This window comes from Chelonia mydas, chromosome 7 (genome assembly GCF_015237465.2).
Source record: "Chelonia mydas isolate rCheMyd1 chromosome 7, rCheMyd1.pri.v2, whole genome shotgun sequence".
NCBI lineage: Eukaryota > Metazoa > Chordata > Testudines > Cheloniidae > Chelonia > Chelonia mydas.
In genome coordinates, this window is record NC_057853.1 from 50,068,249 (window position 1) to 50,082,906 (window position 14,658).

At 54.4% G+C, this 14,658-nt stretch overlaps 1 protein-coding gene across 1 annotated transcript in view; it reads left to right on the plus strand.

Annotated features, from left to right (window-relative positions):
- UBA7 (ubiquitin like modifier activating enzyme 7) overlaps window positions 1–14,658 on the plus strand; it is a 42,076-nt gene that overhangs the window by 7,215 nt on the left and 20,203 nt on the right. The window contains 3 exon segments of the mRNA XM_043551114.1: window positions 10,846–10,980; window positions 11,199–11,357; window positions 14,215–14,322. Coding sequence (XP_043407049.1) covers window positions 10,846–10,980; window positions 11,199–11,357; window positions 14,215–14,322 — 402 coding nt within the window.

Below are 14,658 nucleotides of genomic sequence, written 5' to 3' on the forward strand. Positions count from 1 at the left end.
ACCTCCTGTTCCCTAGGGCTGGAGGGGGAAAATTGAGGGGGGGGAGAGGGCCAGGCTGCGGCCAAACTGACTGCACAGGAGGGGCAAACTGCCAGAGGCAGAGGTGGAACAGGGGCCAAATCAGGGCTGGGGGTAGGAGCTGGGGTACTGCTAGCTTGGGGCAGAAGGGGTAACAATTACCCCAGGGGAGGGGGGCGTTTGCAGTGTGGAGGTGTCAAGGCTGAATCCCCATGCTATCACTCCGAGTGCAGAAAGTGCGGGGCCCGCAAGGATTCTAAAATTTAATACTTGCCACTCCACGCTTGTATTAAACTCCCAAGGTTACTGCTTTTCTCTGACCTTGGCTTGGTAAATGCTGCCACCACCCAAATGCAAAAAACCCCCTTGGACCCAGGAAGGAAGCTCTTGGGAATTCTTCCCTGTGGGGTACTCTCAAGCCCCTTCACCCACCCACTGCCTCCAGGGAAGAGCTGAGAAAGGAAACAAAGGAAATTAGCTGTTGCCACCAGCTAGTCAAACAACATATGCACAAATCTCTTAGGACACCAAAAATCCAATCCTGTTCTTAAAAAAGGTACATTTTATTAAAAACAAAAAGAAAGAAAATACATCTGGAACTTAGGCTTTTGCTAGATTTTAAAAGAGCAATTCCAAAAATTAAGCACCCAAAATAGCTTTCTTGGGGCATTCATCTTAAAGGTTACAAGCAAACAAAAGCATCTGGGGTTAGCACAGAGGAGTCTACAAGCCAATAAGAAATAAACGAAATAACCCTAATCTCTTCTTTTTCAACATTCCTTAATTTTACTTACACATCTGAGGCTTCAGATAAGTAGGTTCGAGGTATGAATTGATAATCTATAATCATACCTGGCTTAAGCTTCTTACAGCATTGCTGCTCCATCCCTGCAGCCCAGAGAACAACAGACAAAGGGAAAGTTTCTTTCCCAATTTTAAAAAGTTCTAGCCTTCCCATTGGCTCTTTTGGTCAGGTGCCCACTTCTTTTCTTTTACCTGTGGGCTTGTTAACCCTTTACAGGTAAAGCAAGCAGAGAACAGACCAAGAGGGATTTTACAGCTAACTGGCTGGCTGGATGTCCATCAAAGGGAGCTACCTCTTTCCCCCCCTTCATGTATCACAGGGGGGCAGAGGGGCTTTTTGTTTCCTCTGCCAGGACAGTGCAGCTCAGCACCTGTCTCCCAGGGCAGTGCTGCCTAGCCAAGGCAGCTCTGTCCCAGCCTCTGGGATGTGCTGGGTGGCTGAGGGAGACTCCGTTCAGTGCTGTATTTTGCCCCACAAAAGTGACAGTTGTCAGCCATGGTTTAGTGCATACGGGAATTCCGGCTCAGCTTCCCTTTCTGCAGAACGTCCATCGCAAATTTGCCTTGGCTGCTGTTCTCGTTCCTGCTCTGGCGCCTGCCACTGCTAGGCTAGTATCACTCCTGGCCATTCTTTATTTGAAAATGTTGCCCTGATTTCCCTTGGCACTTCATTGTGGGTCATCCTTACTGGGGGGCTGGCAGGTGGCACTGCCACTTGAGAGCAAATCACTGACTATGGGCTTGTCTACACTTACATTTTATAGCACTCCAACTTGCTGGCTTAGGGGTATGAAAAATCACCCCCCTGAGCGCTAGTGTAGACAGGCTCTGAGCGCTGGAGCCGCTCTCCCAGGGCTCAGAGCTAATCCCCTCATGGAGGTGAAGTACCAGACTCGCACTTCAAAGCGCTGCCATGAGAGCATTCCCGCGATAGCACTTTGAAGTTTCCAGTGTAGCCATGCACTATATGTCGCTAGTACCTTAGAATCATAGAATATCAGGGTTGGAAGGGACCTCAGGAGGTCATCTAGTCCAACCACCTGCTCAAAGCAGGACCGATCCCCAACTAAATCATCCCAGCCAGGGCTTTGTCAAGCCTGACCTTAAAAACTTCTAAGGAAGGAGATTCCACCACCTCCCTAGGTAACGGATTCCAGTGTTTCACCACCCTCCTAGTGAAAAAGTTTTTCCTAATATTCAACCTAAATCTCCCCCCTGCAACTTGAGACCATTACTCCTTGTCCTGTCCTCTTCTACCACTGAGAATACTCTAGATCCATCCTCTTTGGAACCCCCTTTCAGGTAGTTGAAAGCAGCTATCAAATCCCCCCTCATTCTTCTCTTCTGCAGACTAAACAATCCCAGTTCCCTCAGCCTCTCCTCATAAGTCATGTGTTCCAGTCCCCTAATCATTTTTGTTGCCCTTCGCTGGACTCTCTCCAATTTTTCCACGTCCTTCTTGTAGTGTGGGGCCCAAAACTGGACACAGTACTCCAGATGAGGCCTCTCTAATGTCGAATAGAGGGGAACGATCACATCCCTCGATCTGCTGGCAATGCCCCTACATATACATCCCAAAATGCCTTTGGCCTTCTTGGCAACAAGGGCACACTGTTGACTCATATCCAGCTTCTCGTCCACTGTAACCCCTAGGTCCTTTTCTGCAGAACTGCTGCCGAGCCATTCGGTCCCTAGTCTATAGCGGTGCATGGGATTCTTCTGTCCTAAGTGCAGGACTCTGCACTTGTCCTCGTTGAACCTCATCAGATTTCTTTTGGCCCAATCCTCCAATTTGTCTAGGTCACTCTGTAGCCTATCCCTACCCTCCAGCGTATCTATCTCTCTTCCCAGTTTAGTGTCATCTGCAAACTTGCTGAGGGTGCAATCCACACCATCCTCCAGATCATTTATGAAGATATTGAACAAAACCGGCCCCAGGACTGACCTTTGTTGGCAGCTGGTATCAAGTGGAGTGCCCCTAGACATGGAGCCATTGATCACTACCCATTGAGCCCGACGATCTAGCCAGCTTTCTATCCACCTTATAGTCCATTCATCCAGCCCATACTTCTTTAACTTGCTGGCAAGAATACTGTGGGAGACCATGTCAAAAGCTTTGCAAAAGTCAAGGAACAACACATCTACTGCTTTCCCTTCATCCACAGAACCAGTTATCTCGTTATAGAAGGCAATTAGATTAGTCAGGCATGACTTGCCCTTGGTGAATCCATGCTGACTGTTCCTGATCACTTTCCTCTCCTCTAAGTGCTTCAGAATTGATTCCTTGAGGACCTGCTCCATGATTTTTCCAGGGACTGAGGTGAGGCTGACTGGCCTGTAGTTCCCAGGATCCTCCTTCTTCCCTTTTTTAAAGATGGGCACTACATTAGCCTTTTTCCAGTAGTCCGGGACCTCCCCCGATCGCCATGAGTTTTCAAAGATCATGGCCAATGGCTCTGCAATCACATCCGCCAACTCCTTTAGCACTCTCAGATGCAACGCATCTGGCCCCATGGACTTGTGCACGTCCAGCTTTTCTAAATAGTCCCGAACCACTTCTTTCTCCACAGAGGGCTGGTCACCTCCTCCCCATGCTGTGCTGCCGAGTGCAGTAGTCTGGGAGCTGACCTTGTTCGTGAAGACAGAGACGAAAAAAGCATTGAGTACATTAGCTTTTTCCACATCCTCTGTCACTATTTGCCTCCCTCATTCAGTAAGGGGCCCACCCTTTCCTTGACTTTCTTCTTGTTGCTAACAAACCTGAAGAAACCCTTCTTGTTACTCTTAGCATCTCTTGCTAGCTGCAGCTCCAAGTGTGATTTGGCCTTCCTGATATCACTCCTGCATGCCTGAGCGATATTTTTATACTCCTCCCTGGTCATTTGTCCAATCTTCCACTTCTTGTAAGCTTCTTTTTTGTGTTTAAGATCAGCAAGGATTTCACTGTTAAGCCAAGCTGTTAACCTTCAGCAGTTACAGCTCATGGTGTTTCTGGGACAGCACTTCCTGTCTGTATGGCGACATTAGGTTTTAATTTTAAATTTCATCCTTTTCTCCTTTGTTTTAATCCACACGTTAATTCTTTGGGCTCAGGACATCAAGGCTGGGTGACTTCCTGCTTGGGTGTCAAACCTCTTCCCTTTCCTTTGATCCACCAATGGGGATTGCCTTGTCAACTGTTCCTTTGCTTCTCTAGCCACCCCCCTGGGGCTTCTTCACATCTCTGCGGGTGTGTAGCACTCGGCTCCCAAATATTCACCCCAGGCCAGATCTTTAAAGGGTAAGAGCATCTTGGTGCTTTTGAAAATCCCACTGGCTGCCTACCTACCTTTTAAAAATTTGTCTCAAAGGGCATTACACTATCATGTATGAAGCCCTTCTGAAAAGGCAAATTGCTACTGCCATTGTTACTGGAGAGAGGTATGCGATCGGCAGCCACGAGTGTTCAAAAATCACAAGTTTTACACCTGAAAGTCATGGAATTAAATGAACTAAATACATCGGTTTGGGGGGCTTGTATTTTACCTTTTTGTTCTTGAGCCTTTCGGTTGCACTAACTTTGTACTTTCTCTGTTCCCTCTTGCAAAGACACCATAGACCAAAAAAGGGCGTAAATTCCTATAACATCCAATTCCATTTGGGACTTCCAGGAACATATGTTCCCTTTCCCGTCCTCACTGAAAACTAAAATCCTTATTTCTATAAGTAGTACCCCCGTCCTGCAGACACTGGCATGCACACTAACACTTTACTCTTGTTATTTCATTTTACTGCATACCTAAATGTTGATTTTTCTGCTGAATTGTTTACACTATCGATGCACATCCGATGAAGTGAGCTGTAGCTCACAAAAGCTCATGCTCAAATAAATTGGTTAGTCTCTAAGGTGCCACAAGTACTCCTTTCCTTTTTGTGAATACAGACTAACACGGCTGTTACTCTGAAACCTGTAATTTAATAGCTATTTATATATGCTACATATTGTGTTATGATACATTTCAGTATCATTCTGACAAGTTTACTGCTCTACTGCTGAAAGCAAGGATTTTTACGGTGAATTATGCTGTTACTCCTTTGTATTGGCTGCCTTTTGGAGAAACTAAAATGCTGTCTCTCCACTATGTTTGCAGTGGCTGTGTCAGTCCCAGCATATTAGAGACATGAGGTGGGTGAGGGAATAGCTTTGATTGGACCAACTTCTGCTGGGGAGAGAGACAAGCTTTCAAGCCACACAGAGCTCTTCTTCAGCTCTGGAAACCTACTGAGAGTGTCCTGGCTACATATAAGACTGAACAGATAGTTTTAGCGTTAAGTAGTTACACATATTGTAAGGAACCATTTAATGTAGAGTGGCCCAATAACACCCCTGTAGTCACAGGACACAAAGGGAGAGAGGATTGTTGTAATAAGCTATAAATCCAGTGTCTTTATTAAGACCACAATTTTTAGTGTCTAGCAAAGTTATGAACATAAGCTCCCAGGCTCATCTTTTGAAGGAGTTGTGCAGGTTTCCTGTGTGGCCGAGGACTGAGAGGTCAGACGTGGAGTGATCGCTGTGTGAGACGTGTTCACCCACAGGTGGCAGATGGCATGTTTTTGTCCTTTTGTCTTTTTCCTGTGTGAGTTCATTCCATAGAGATTGTCTGGTTTCACCCGTATAGCTGTTAGTGGGGCATGTAGAGCACTGGGTCTTAACAGGGAGATGCTAATGCGGGGTGGGTAAACAACGGCCCAGGGGCCGCATCGAGCCCTCCAGACTTTTTAATTCAGCCCACGAGCTCCCACCGGGCAGCAGGGTCTGGGGCTTGCCCCACTCCGGCGCTCCAGCCGGGGAGTGGGGTCGGGGGCTTGCACCACTCCGCGTGGCTCCCAGAAGCAGCAGCATGTCCCCCATCCAGCTCCTACATGTAGGGGAAGCCAGGGGGCTCCGCACGCTACCCCCACCCCAAGCGCTGCCCCCACAGCTCCCATTGACCGGGAACTGTGACCAATGGGAGCTGCAGGGGTGGCGCCTGCTGTGGGCATGCCATGGAATCCCAGGGAAAGCCTGTGAAACTAAAGGAACTGACTGAGGGTATGTCTCTAAGGTGTAACACTAAAGGTGTGAAGCCATGCCACGCTGTGGGGATGCACTGCCCCGAACCCCTGTGTGGATGCTCTTGTTCAGGGGTGAAGTGCCCAGTGTCAGGCAGGCAGCCCTAGGAGGTTGGCGTCCATCCCCACCCACTGTTAATCATCAGGCCTGTGAGTAAGTTGAACGTGGTAAAATGTCTCGTTCCCATGATGGGGGCTTCACTGGACTGGCCCCTCCCCTGGTCACTGGGGTATAGCTTGCCAGGTGGAGCCTCTTCCCGCAGTCGCAGGCCCTCCCTCCCTCTGTCTCTGTTGCCGGGTCTGCGGCAACCCAAGCTGCTGCTGCCTCTTGGTGACTCAGCCTCCGGCCAAGCCACTACAGGCCTTTTCCCTTCCAGGCACCAATCTCCCTCCCTGGCAGGCTCCCTTTCACTGCCCCAGTGCCACTCCTCAGGACAAATTGCTTAGAGCAGGGCAGTTACAGCCCAAAGCTGGGGTTTCTCCACTTCTAAGGCAAACCAAACCAGACAGACAGAGAGGACTTTGGTTTTACCCCACTAGCTAACCATAAGTCATACAAGCAATTCCCTTAGACACTCCAGTTTTCCAGTATCCCCATCAGTGCCACTCATTATGGGGACGAATGGTTATGAAAACCAATACCCCAGTACAAGAAAAAAGGTTCTCTCGATCCTAAAGGACCAAACCCCAGATCCAGGTCAATATATAAATCAGATCTTACCCACAAATCACACTGTTGCCAATCCTTTAGAATCTAAAATCGAAAGGTTTATTCATAAAAGGAAAAAGATATAGATGAGAGCTAGAATTGGTTAAATGGAATCAATTACATACAGTAATGGCAAAGTTCTTGGTTCAGGCTTGTAGCAGTGATGGAATAAGCTGCAGGTTCAAATCAAGTCTCTGGAGTACATCCACAGCTGGGATGGGTCATTCAGACCTTTGTTCAGAGCTTCAGTTTGTAGCGAAGTCCCTCCAAAGGTCAGAACCAGGATTAAAGACAAGATGGAGGAGGTGCAGCTTCCTTTTGTAGTCCCTTCCCATGGAAGGACACCCCTTTGTTCTGACTGTGGAAAATCACAGTAGCGAGATGGAGTCTGGAGTCACATGGGCAAGTCACATGTCCTTGCATGACTCAGTTTGCAGGCCAACGCCATTGGTTACGTGTTAGTTTGAAAGTTCCCAGGAAAGCTCAGATGTGGATTGGCGTCTCCCAAAGTCCAGTGTCAGTTAAGTGTTTCTTGATTGGGCACTCACTGGGAATAGTCCTTTCTCAAGAAGCTGACCAAATGCTTCACTGAGGCTACTTAGAATCAAAACACATTGATATACAAGTACATAGCCAATATTCATAAATTCAACTACAAAAATGATACACACATTCAGATAGCATAATTATACCCAGCAAATTATAACCTTTCCATAGTCACCTTACATGACAATCTTTGTACAATATTTGCTGCAAATATGTAACAGTGGTGGCAACAATGATCTATACGGTCCAAGTTCATATTAATAACGTCACAACTCCATTATCCGTTATTAATGAAAACATTGAATAGTACTAGTTGCAGGACTGACCCTTGCAGGACCCCACTAGATGCACCCTCCCAGTATAACTACTCTTTGAGAGGTTTCAGAGTAACAGCCGTGTTAGTCTGTATTAGCAAAAAGAAAAGGAGTACTTGTGGCACCTTAGAGACTAACCAATTTATTTGGTTAGTCTCTAAGGTGCCACAAGTACTCCTTTTCTTTTTACTCTTTGAGAATGGCTTTTCAGCCAATTGTGCACCCACATTATAGTAGTTTCATCTAGACCAAGGGTGGGCAAACTACAGCCTGCGGGCCGCATCCGGCCCACCAGGGCTTTGGATCCGGCTCGCAGGCGAGGGCAGCATGCGGAGCCCTCTGCCCTGCCTCCCTCAGGGGCCGCAGGGACATGGCGCTGGCCGCTTCCAGGAGCAGCACGGGGCCAGGGCAGGCAGGGAGCCTGTCTTAGCCCATCTGCGCACCGCTGCCACCCCCGAGCTGCTCAAGGTAAGCGGCGCTGGGCCGGAGTCTGCACCCTGAACCCCTCCTGCACCCCGCACTCTAACCCCCCCACCTTGAACCCCCTGCTGCACCCCAACCCCCTGTCCTGAGCCCCCTTCCACACCCCTCCTGCACCCCAACCCCCTGCCCCAGCCCTACATTCTTGGCCCTGCATGCAATTTCCCCACCCAGATGTGGACCTTGGGTCAAAAAGTTTTCCCACCCCTGATCTAGACCACATTCTCCTAGTTCGCTTATGAGAATGTCTTGGGGGACTGGGTCAAAAGTCTTACTAAAGTCAAGATACATCAGTTCTACTGCTCCCCTCTTGTCCACTGGGCCAGGAACCCCGACGAAGCAGGAAGGCTGGTTTGCCATGATTTGTTCTTGACCAATCCTTGCTGGTGATGCCTTAGCCCTGATCATCCCGGGTGTGCTCACTACGGGCTGGTTTGTTCATTTGCTCCAAGGAGCAAAGTGAGGCTGACTGGTTTGTAATTCTCTCATCCTCTTTGTTCCTCTTTATGGAGACTTAGGGCTGGATTCGCAAAGGACTTGGTGCTGATGTTCCAATTTTAGGCTCTGCTGCAGTTCTCCAAACTCCCACCAAATGCTGTAAGCATCTGAGCTCAGTCAGCGCCATGTTGTCAGGTCAATGCTCCAATGGTGCTCCCGGTTCCACTCAGCATGGGCATACTGCTGCCATGTTCCAGCGTCTGGGTTTCAGCGTCCCACTAACACACCCAAACAATTTGCTAACCAGGCAGATGGAGGCAATGCTCATGGGGCATGTGGGCCCGATCCGGTCAGTGTGCTCAGAGGCTGTGCACTAGATAGGGCCCCACCAGACACTGGCTGGAGGAGAGGAGATGGGGCACCATCCACCTTGTAACTTCTTGCCCAATGGCTAGAGCACGGGCCCAGGGTGGGGGTGATCCCAGCCCCAGCCCCCTCCCCCCAGCAGAAAGGTTTGAATAGGGCACTAACCCCAGGGCTACAAGGTGGATCTCACCCACCGCTGAATATGGAGCCGCCTGACTCCAGAGGACTCCCCGTTCATGGATCACCAGGCTGAGCCTAATGTCTCCCTGCTCTGGGGAGTTAGGCGCTGAACTCTGTGAGGGGTGGGGCTTAGCATACCCCATTCTGGTGCGGAAGACCCCACCCAACCTACTGGCATTTGGAAATCCCACTCTGAGCCTCCTCATTCTTGGCACAGAGAGCCTAGGTGCCCAACTCAGGCTCTGTGCACTGTGGGGTGTTCCCAAGGCTGGGTGCTGGGACACTGAGTGGACAGCGCCCCAGGCCCTCTGAGAATCAGCCCTGTTTCCCATGGCTAGAAACTGGGATTGCTGTGGTGTTAACATGGGGAACTGAGGCGTGGGGGCTGTTCTGCAGTAGAACTCCAGGGAGGATGAGGCCTGAGGAGACGCTGGGCAGCGGGCTCAGCAGGTAGTGGGCGCAGCGGGGAGCAGGCACAGCAGTCTCTGTGGACAGCAGGCTCAGCGGGTGCAGCAGGGAGTGGGCATAGCAGGCTCAGTGAGTGCAGAAGGGAGTGGGCATAGCAGGGAGTGGGCGTAGCAGGCTCAGTGGACGCAGTGGGGAGTGGGCTCAGTGGGCAATGGGCTCAGTGGACGCAGTGGGGAGCAGGCTCAGTGGGTGCAGCGGGGAGTGGGCACAGTAGGCTCAGTGGGCAGCAGGCACAGCAGGCTCCGTGGGCACAGTGGGGAGTGGGCACAGAAGGCGCAGTGGGCTCAGTGGGTGCAGTGGGCAGCAGGCTCAGTGGGCACAGCAGGCTCAGTGGGCAGCGGGCGCAGTGGGGAGTGGGCTCAGTGGGTGCAGCGGGGAGTGGGCACAGCAGGCTCAGTGGGCAGCCGGCTCAGTGGGTGCAGTGGGGAGCAGGCTCAGTGGGCAGTGGGTTCAGTGGGCACAGTGAGGAGTGGGCACAGAAGGCGCAGTGGGCTCAGTGGGTGCAGTGGGCAGCTGGCTCAGTGGGGAGTGGGCTCTGTGGGTGCAGCGGGGAGTGGGCACAGCAGGCTCAGTGGGCAGCTGGCTCAGCGGACTCAGTGGGCAGTGGGCGCAGTGGGCAGTGGGCTCAGTGGGTGCAGCGGGGAGTGGGCACAGCAGGCTCAGTGGGTGCAGTGGGGAGCAGGCACAGCAGGCTCAGTGGGCAATGGGCTCGGTGGGCACAGTGGGGAGCGGGCTCAGCAGCAAGCGGGCGCACATGGGCCCCAAGGGTGGAAGAGCAAATTTGAAAACTTGACCAGTTTGTGCAGCAGTGATAGGGCGGGGTGGGGGGGCTATGTAAGGACCAAGGCCAGTTTCCTGCCTAGCGTTCCCCAGCCTTTCCTGGCGCACCACATGACTCCAAAGCAGTGAACAGTGGTTATATGGGCCAGGATCAAATCTGCGATGGCAAGAGACAAACACAGACAAACTGAGACCTGTCAGCTCTGCCGGATGGTCGCCCTGCGCTCTGACGCCATATCGGCCTTGCCCAGTCACACCCACACACCTGGCAGAGGGCAGAGGCAGCAGACGAGCCCCCCATCAGTAGCTCGAACGGTAGTCATTTGTAACACAGCCCCCAGCCGGGCCCATCCCGTATCTGCACCCGGGGTCCCTCAGGGAGGTGGGGGGACCATTCTGTGCCAGGTCTCAGCCCAGCAGCTCTTTGGGGCATGGATTTGTGTGCCTGGCACCGTGTCCTGCTGCAGTGCATGTGTCCGGGCCCTGGCATGGCTCTCAGAGCCTGGCAGCACCATGCCAAGAGCCTGTCATGGGGCAGAGTAGCCTAGCCCTGCCTGTGCCCAGCTGCCTTGCTCTGTTGGGGGTGCATCCCAGCCTGTACCCAGCTGCCTGGGCAGCGCCACTCCAGACTCCGATCTCTGCCTGCAGGAGCCTTTGAGCGCAGCCTTGGCCAAGCCGAAGATCAAAGCTATGGACAACCGAGGGCGCAGCTTGCACCTGGCCTTCCGGGCACTGCACGCCTTTGCTGCCGAGATGGGACAGCTGCCCCGGCCCAGAGCCCAGGTGAGGAGGGTCCTTGCCTGGGGGTCAGCCACCTCCCAGCCTCGTGCCCCCTGCCTGCATCCTGCCCCCACCTGCACCCCATCCCCGCCTGCGCCCAACTTGCACCTGTGTCCCACCCCCACCTGCATCCTGCCCTAGCCTTGGCCCGACTTGCGCCTGTGCCCCGCCCCTGCCTGGGTCCTGCCTCGCCCCCGCCTGACCCGTGCCCGTCACTGCAGGCGGATGCTGAGAGGTTGCTGGAGCTGGCACGAGGCCTGACCGCAGACCAGGAGCTGCTAGACGAGGGGCTGGTGCGGACGTTTGCCCACGTGAGCGCAGGGGAGCTGAGCCCCATGGCCGCCCTCCTTGGAGGCCTGGCTGCCCAGGAGGTGCTGAAGGTGCGTTGCCAGGCTGGGGGGAGGTGGAGGACAGGGCGAGCCTGGGCCCGGCTGCTGGCTTGGGAGGGGCAGAGCCACAGCAGGTGTCTGGGGAGTGGGGGAGGGTTGAGAGGGGGGTTTCCAGCCACTCAGACCTTGCGCCTGATGCCCTTGGGTGCTATCATATGCCAGTGTCGACCAGAATCACTGGGTTCCTGACACAGCCACCAGGTGGCGCCCCCATCCAAGCCAAACTGTCAAGCTGCAGCCCACCTTTGTGGGCGAATTCAAGGGGTGCCCTAGAGTGGGTCTCCTGGGGGGCGGGGGGTGCAGCTGGGGCAGGAGGAGGCTGGGTTAGGCTGGGACTAATGTCTGGGAGGAGCTGGCTCCCTGGCAGCCACCTTCTACCCCAGTCCTGGTCTCCCCCAGCTGTGTGTAAGCAGGGGATTGATCCTGCTATTGTGGGGAACTTTCCTGGCTTATACACCATCCCGGTGGAATGGGTCCTCCCTCCCACTCCCTTTACCCAGAGGCCTGCCTGATCTTGAGAACACCCCTTCTACTCTCATGTGTGGCAGAGTCCTCATAACCTCAACAAAGCTGGGCCCAGGATTCCTGGGGGACTCGACCCCCAACCTTGTTGTGGTCACTTCGGGTAGGGGCTAGGGTGTCCCCACTCTGAGGTGCTCTCTCTGCACTGGATGCTTCCCTGACCCACTGATCATTATATACAGTTCAAAGCAAATACAATTTAATAAACAGCAATCAATTAAAAAATAGGGAAAAAACAGGAAAGGTGAAAGGAAAACCTGTCACCCTGCTCTGTGGCATGGGGCCACCACAACCAGCCATCTCTGGAGAGTAAGGGAAGTTCACAGTCTGTTCCTCATATGGCCCAGGGCTCCTGCCCAGGCCCTGGCTGTGTTGCAGGGATGCTGTGGGTTGGACACTTGCTCCGGTAGTTGCCACACGCCCTCAGGCTCTAGGTTGCAGGAACCTTCTTCCCAGCCTCAGCCCCCCGTTGGGGTTACGATCCCCCTCCCAGCTCTTCCCTGCACTGGGTCTTCTGCCCAGGGTCCCACCCACCTTCACTCTCTCCAGCTTCTCCCTGCATGCTGCTCCGAACAGCCCCAGCTTCAGCCCCAACACTGCTGCTGCTCTGCCTCCAGCCCCCTGGGCTGCTCCTCTGGCCCCTCTGGCTTTGGCTGGCGCGGCTCTGCTCCCAGCTCAGCGTGGTCCCCGGCTCTCTCCTTAGCTCAGCCCCACTCTGTTTCAGGCATCCCCAGTTCACCTGGAGGATGGGACCCTCTGCACTCCTGACTCCCTCATTAGCCTGCCTGCCCCGTCAATCAGGCTAACCCGGAGCATTGGCTTCTCCCCATTGCCCCTGGGGACTGTCAGTCTCAGGGTCCTGATTTCCCATCGACCCTTCCCCTTCCTTTTGGTATTGGGAGCTAGCAACCAAAACACCTCACTCAGTTTTGGTAAGTGGCTAACACTCCCCTTATATCTGCAACGCCCCTCACTCCCGCCTGACAGCCCCCTGCTAGCCCAGCACTGGGCTCCCCTCAGCTCTACCAGTGCCTCTCACTCCCACCCCACAGCTCCTGCTAGCACAGTTGTGGGCTCCCCCCAGCTCTGCTGGTGCCCCTGACTCCTGACCCACAGGCCCCGGCTAGCCCAGCTCTGGGCTCCTCCCAGATCCGCCCGTGCCCCTCACTCCCTGACGGAGTCACCGGGCGATGCTCTGGAACTACTCCATACGAAGCCAGTCAGGACTCCAGGGGAGCATGCCTCCTCTCTGAGCGTACTGTCTCCAGGGCAAGAAGCTTACGCAACTTCGACCGTCCTGGGTCTGACCTCGCAGCATTCAGCCTCCCCTTCCACACTGTGTGCTTCCTGCAGCGAGTCCCTGCAAAACAGTAAAGCTGACATAGGCTCAACAGTAGGACTCACATACAACATAACGAGGGAAAATCCCCACTTCATCACACTCCCGCCCCACAGCCCCCTACTAGCCCCGTTCTGGGATCAGCCCAGCTCTGCTGGTGCCCGTCACTGCTGACCTGCAGCCCCCTGCTAGCCCAGCCCTGGGCTCCCCGCAGCTCTGCCAATGCCCCTCACTCACAACCTGCAGCCCCTGCTAGCCCAGCCCTGGGCCTCCCGTTCTGCTGGTGCCCCTCACTCCCGCCCCACAGCCTCCTGCTCGCCCATCCCTGGGCTCCTCCCCAGCTTTACCGGTGCCCCTCACTCCCAACTCGCAGCCCCTGCTAGTCCAGCCCTTGGTTCCCCCCCAGCTCTGCTAGTGCCCCTCACTCCTGACCCGTAGCCTCTGGCTGTCCCAGTGCAGGTGCCCTAGTGAAGAGGAGCTAGTTGCTTCAAAGTAGGTTGCTGGGATGTGACAAGCAGGGCTCACGTGTGTGTAGTGCTGCGGCTGGGCAGGATCCCTGACTCCCGCATCTTGGGGACTGGCCTGCGTGCTCACAGGGAGCCAGTGGCAGGCCTGGGTGGGACCCAGGATCCTGATCCTGTTGTCTCTGAGCTACATCTGCACAAATGGCCAGCAGGTGGCATTACCCGCCACAGTGCCATTGCAGTGGGGTCAGGGGTCTGGGGGTGCAGTCCCTTGCAGCAGGATGGGGTAGGAAGGTCTGGGGATGCCCAGGTGCCTGTTCCCATGCCAGGCAGCTCTGCTCTGCTGGGCACCTGGTGACACTGCTGGGCCTGGCACAGTGTGCTGGGTCCTCCTGTGGCAGCCAGCCCATGGTGCTGCTAGCCGCTCTGCTACCCAGAGCAGCTAGCCCTGCGCTACAGGCGGGCACTGGCCAGGCACTTGGGGTCCCAGGAGAACTGATGTTGCCCGTCTCGCTGTGCCCAGGCTGCCTCGGGGAAGTTCTTGCCGCTGGAGCAATGGCTTTACTTCGATGCACTGGAGTGCCTGCCCAAGCAGGGGACTACGCTGCTGACGGAGAAGTCCTGTGCCCCGGTGAGTGCCGTGCCCACTGCCGCCCACTGATGGACACAGCCTGAGAGCCACTGGCTCTGGGGCCGGGCCCCTCACCCAGCCCTGTGCAGTGATAGGGTTGCTAGGTGTCCAGTTTTTGACTGGGATGCCCAGTCGAAAAGGGACCCTAGCGGGTCACTAAAAGTCCACTTGGCACCCCCCTCCCACACCCCAACCCTCTGCACCAGCCCTGAGCCTCCTCCCACACTCCAAATCCCTCGGCCCCAGCCTGGAGCCCCCTCCTGCACCCCAAGCCCCTCATCCTTGGCCCCACCTCAGGGCCCACACCCACAGCTGGAGCCCTAACCCCCTCCTGCA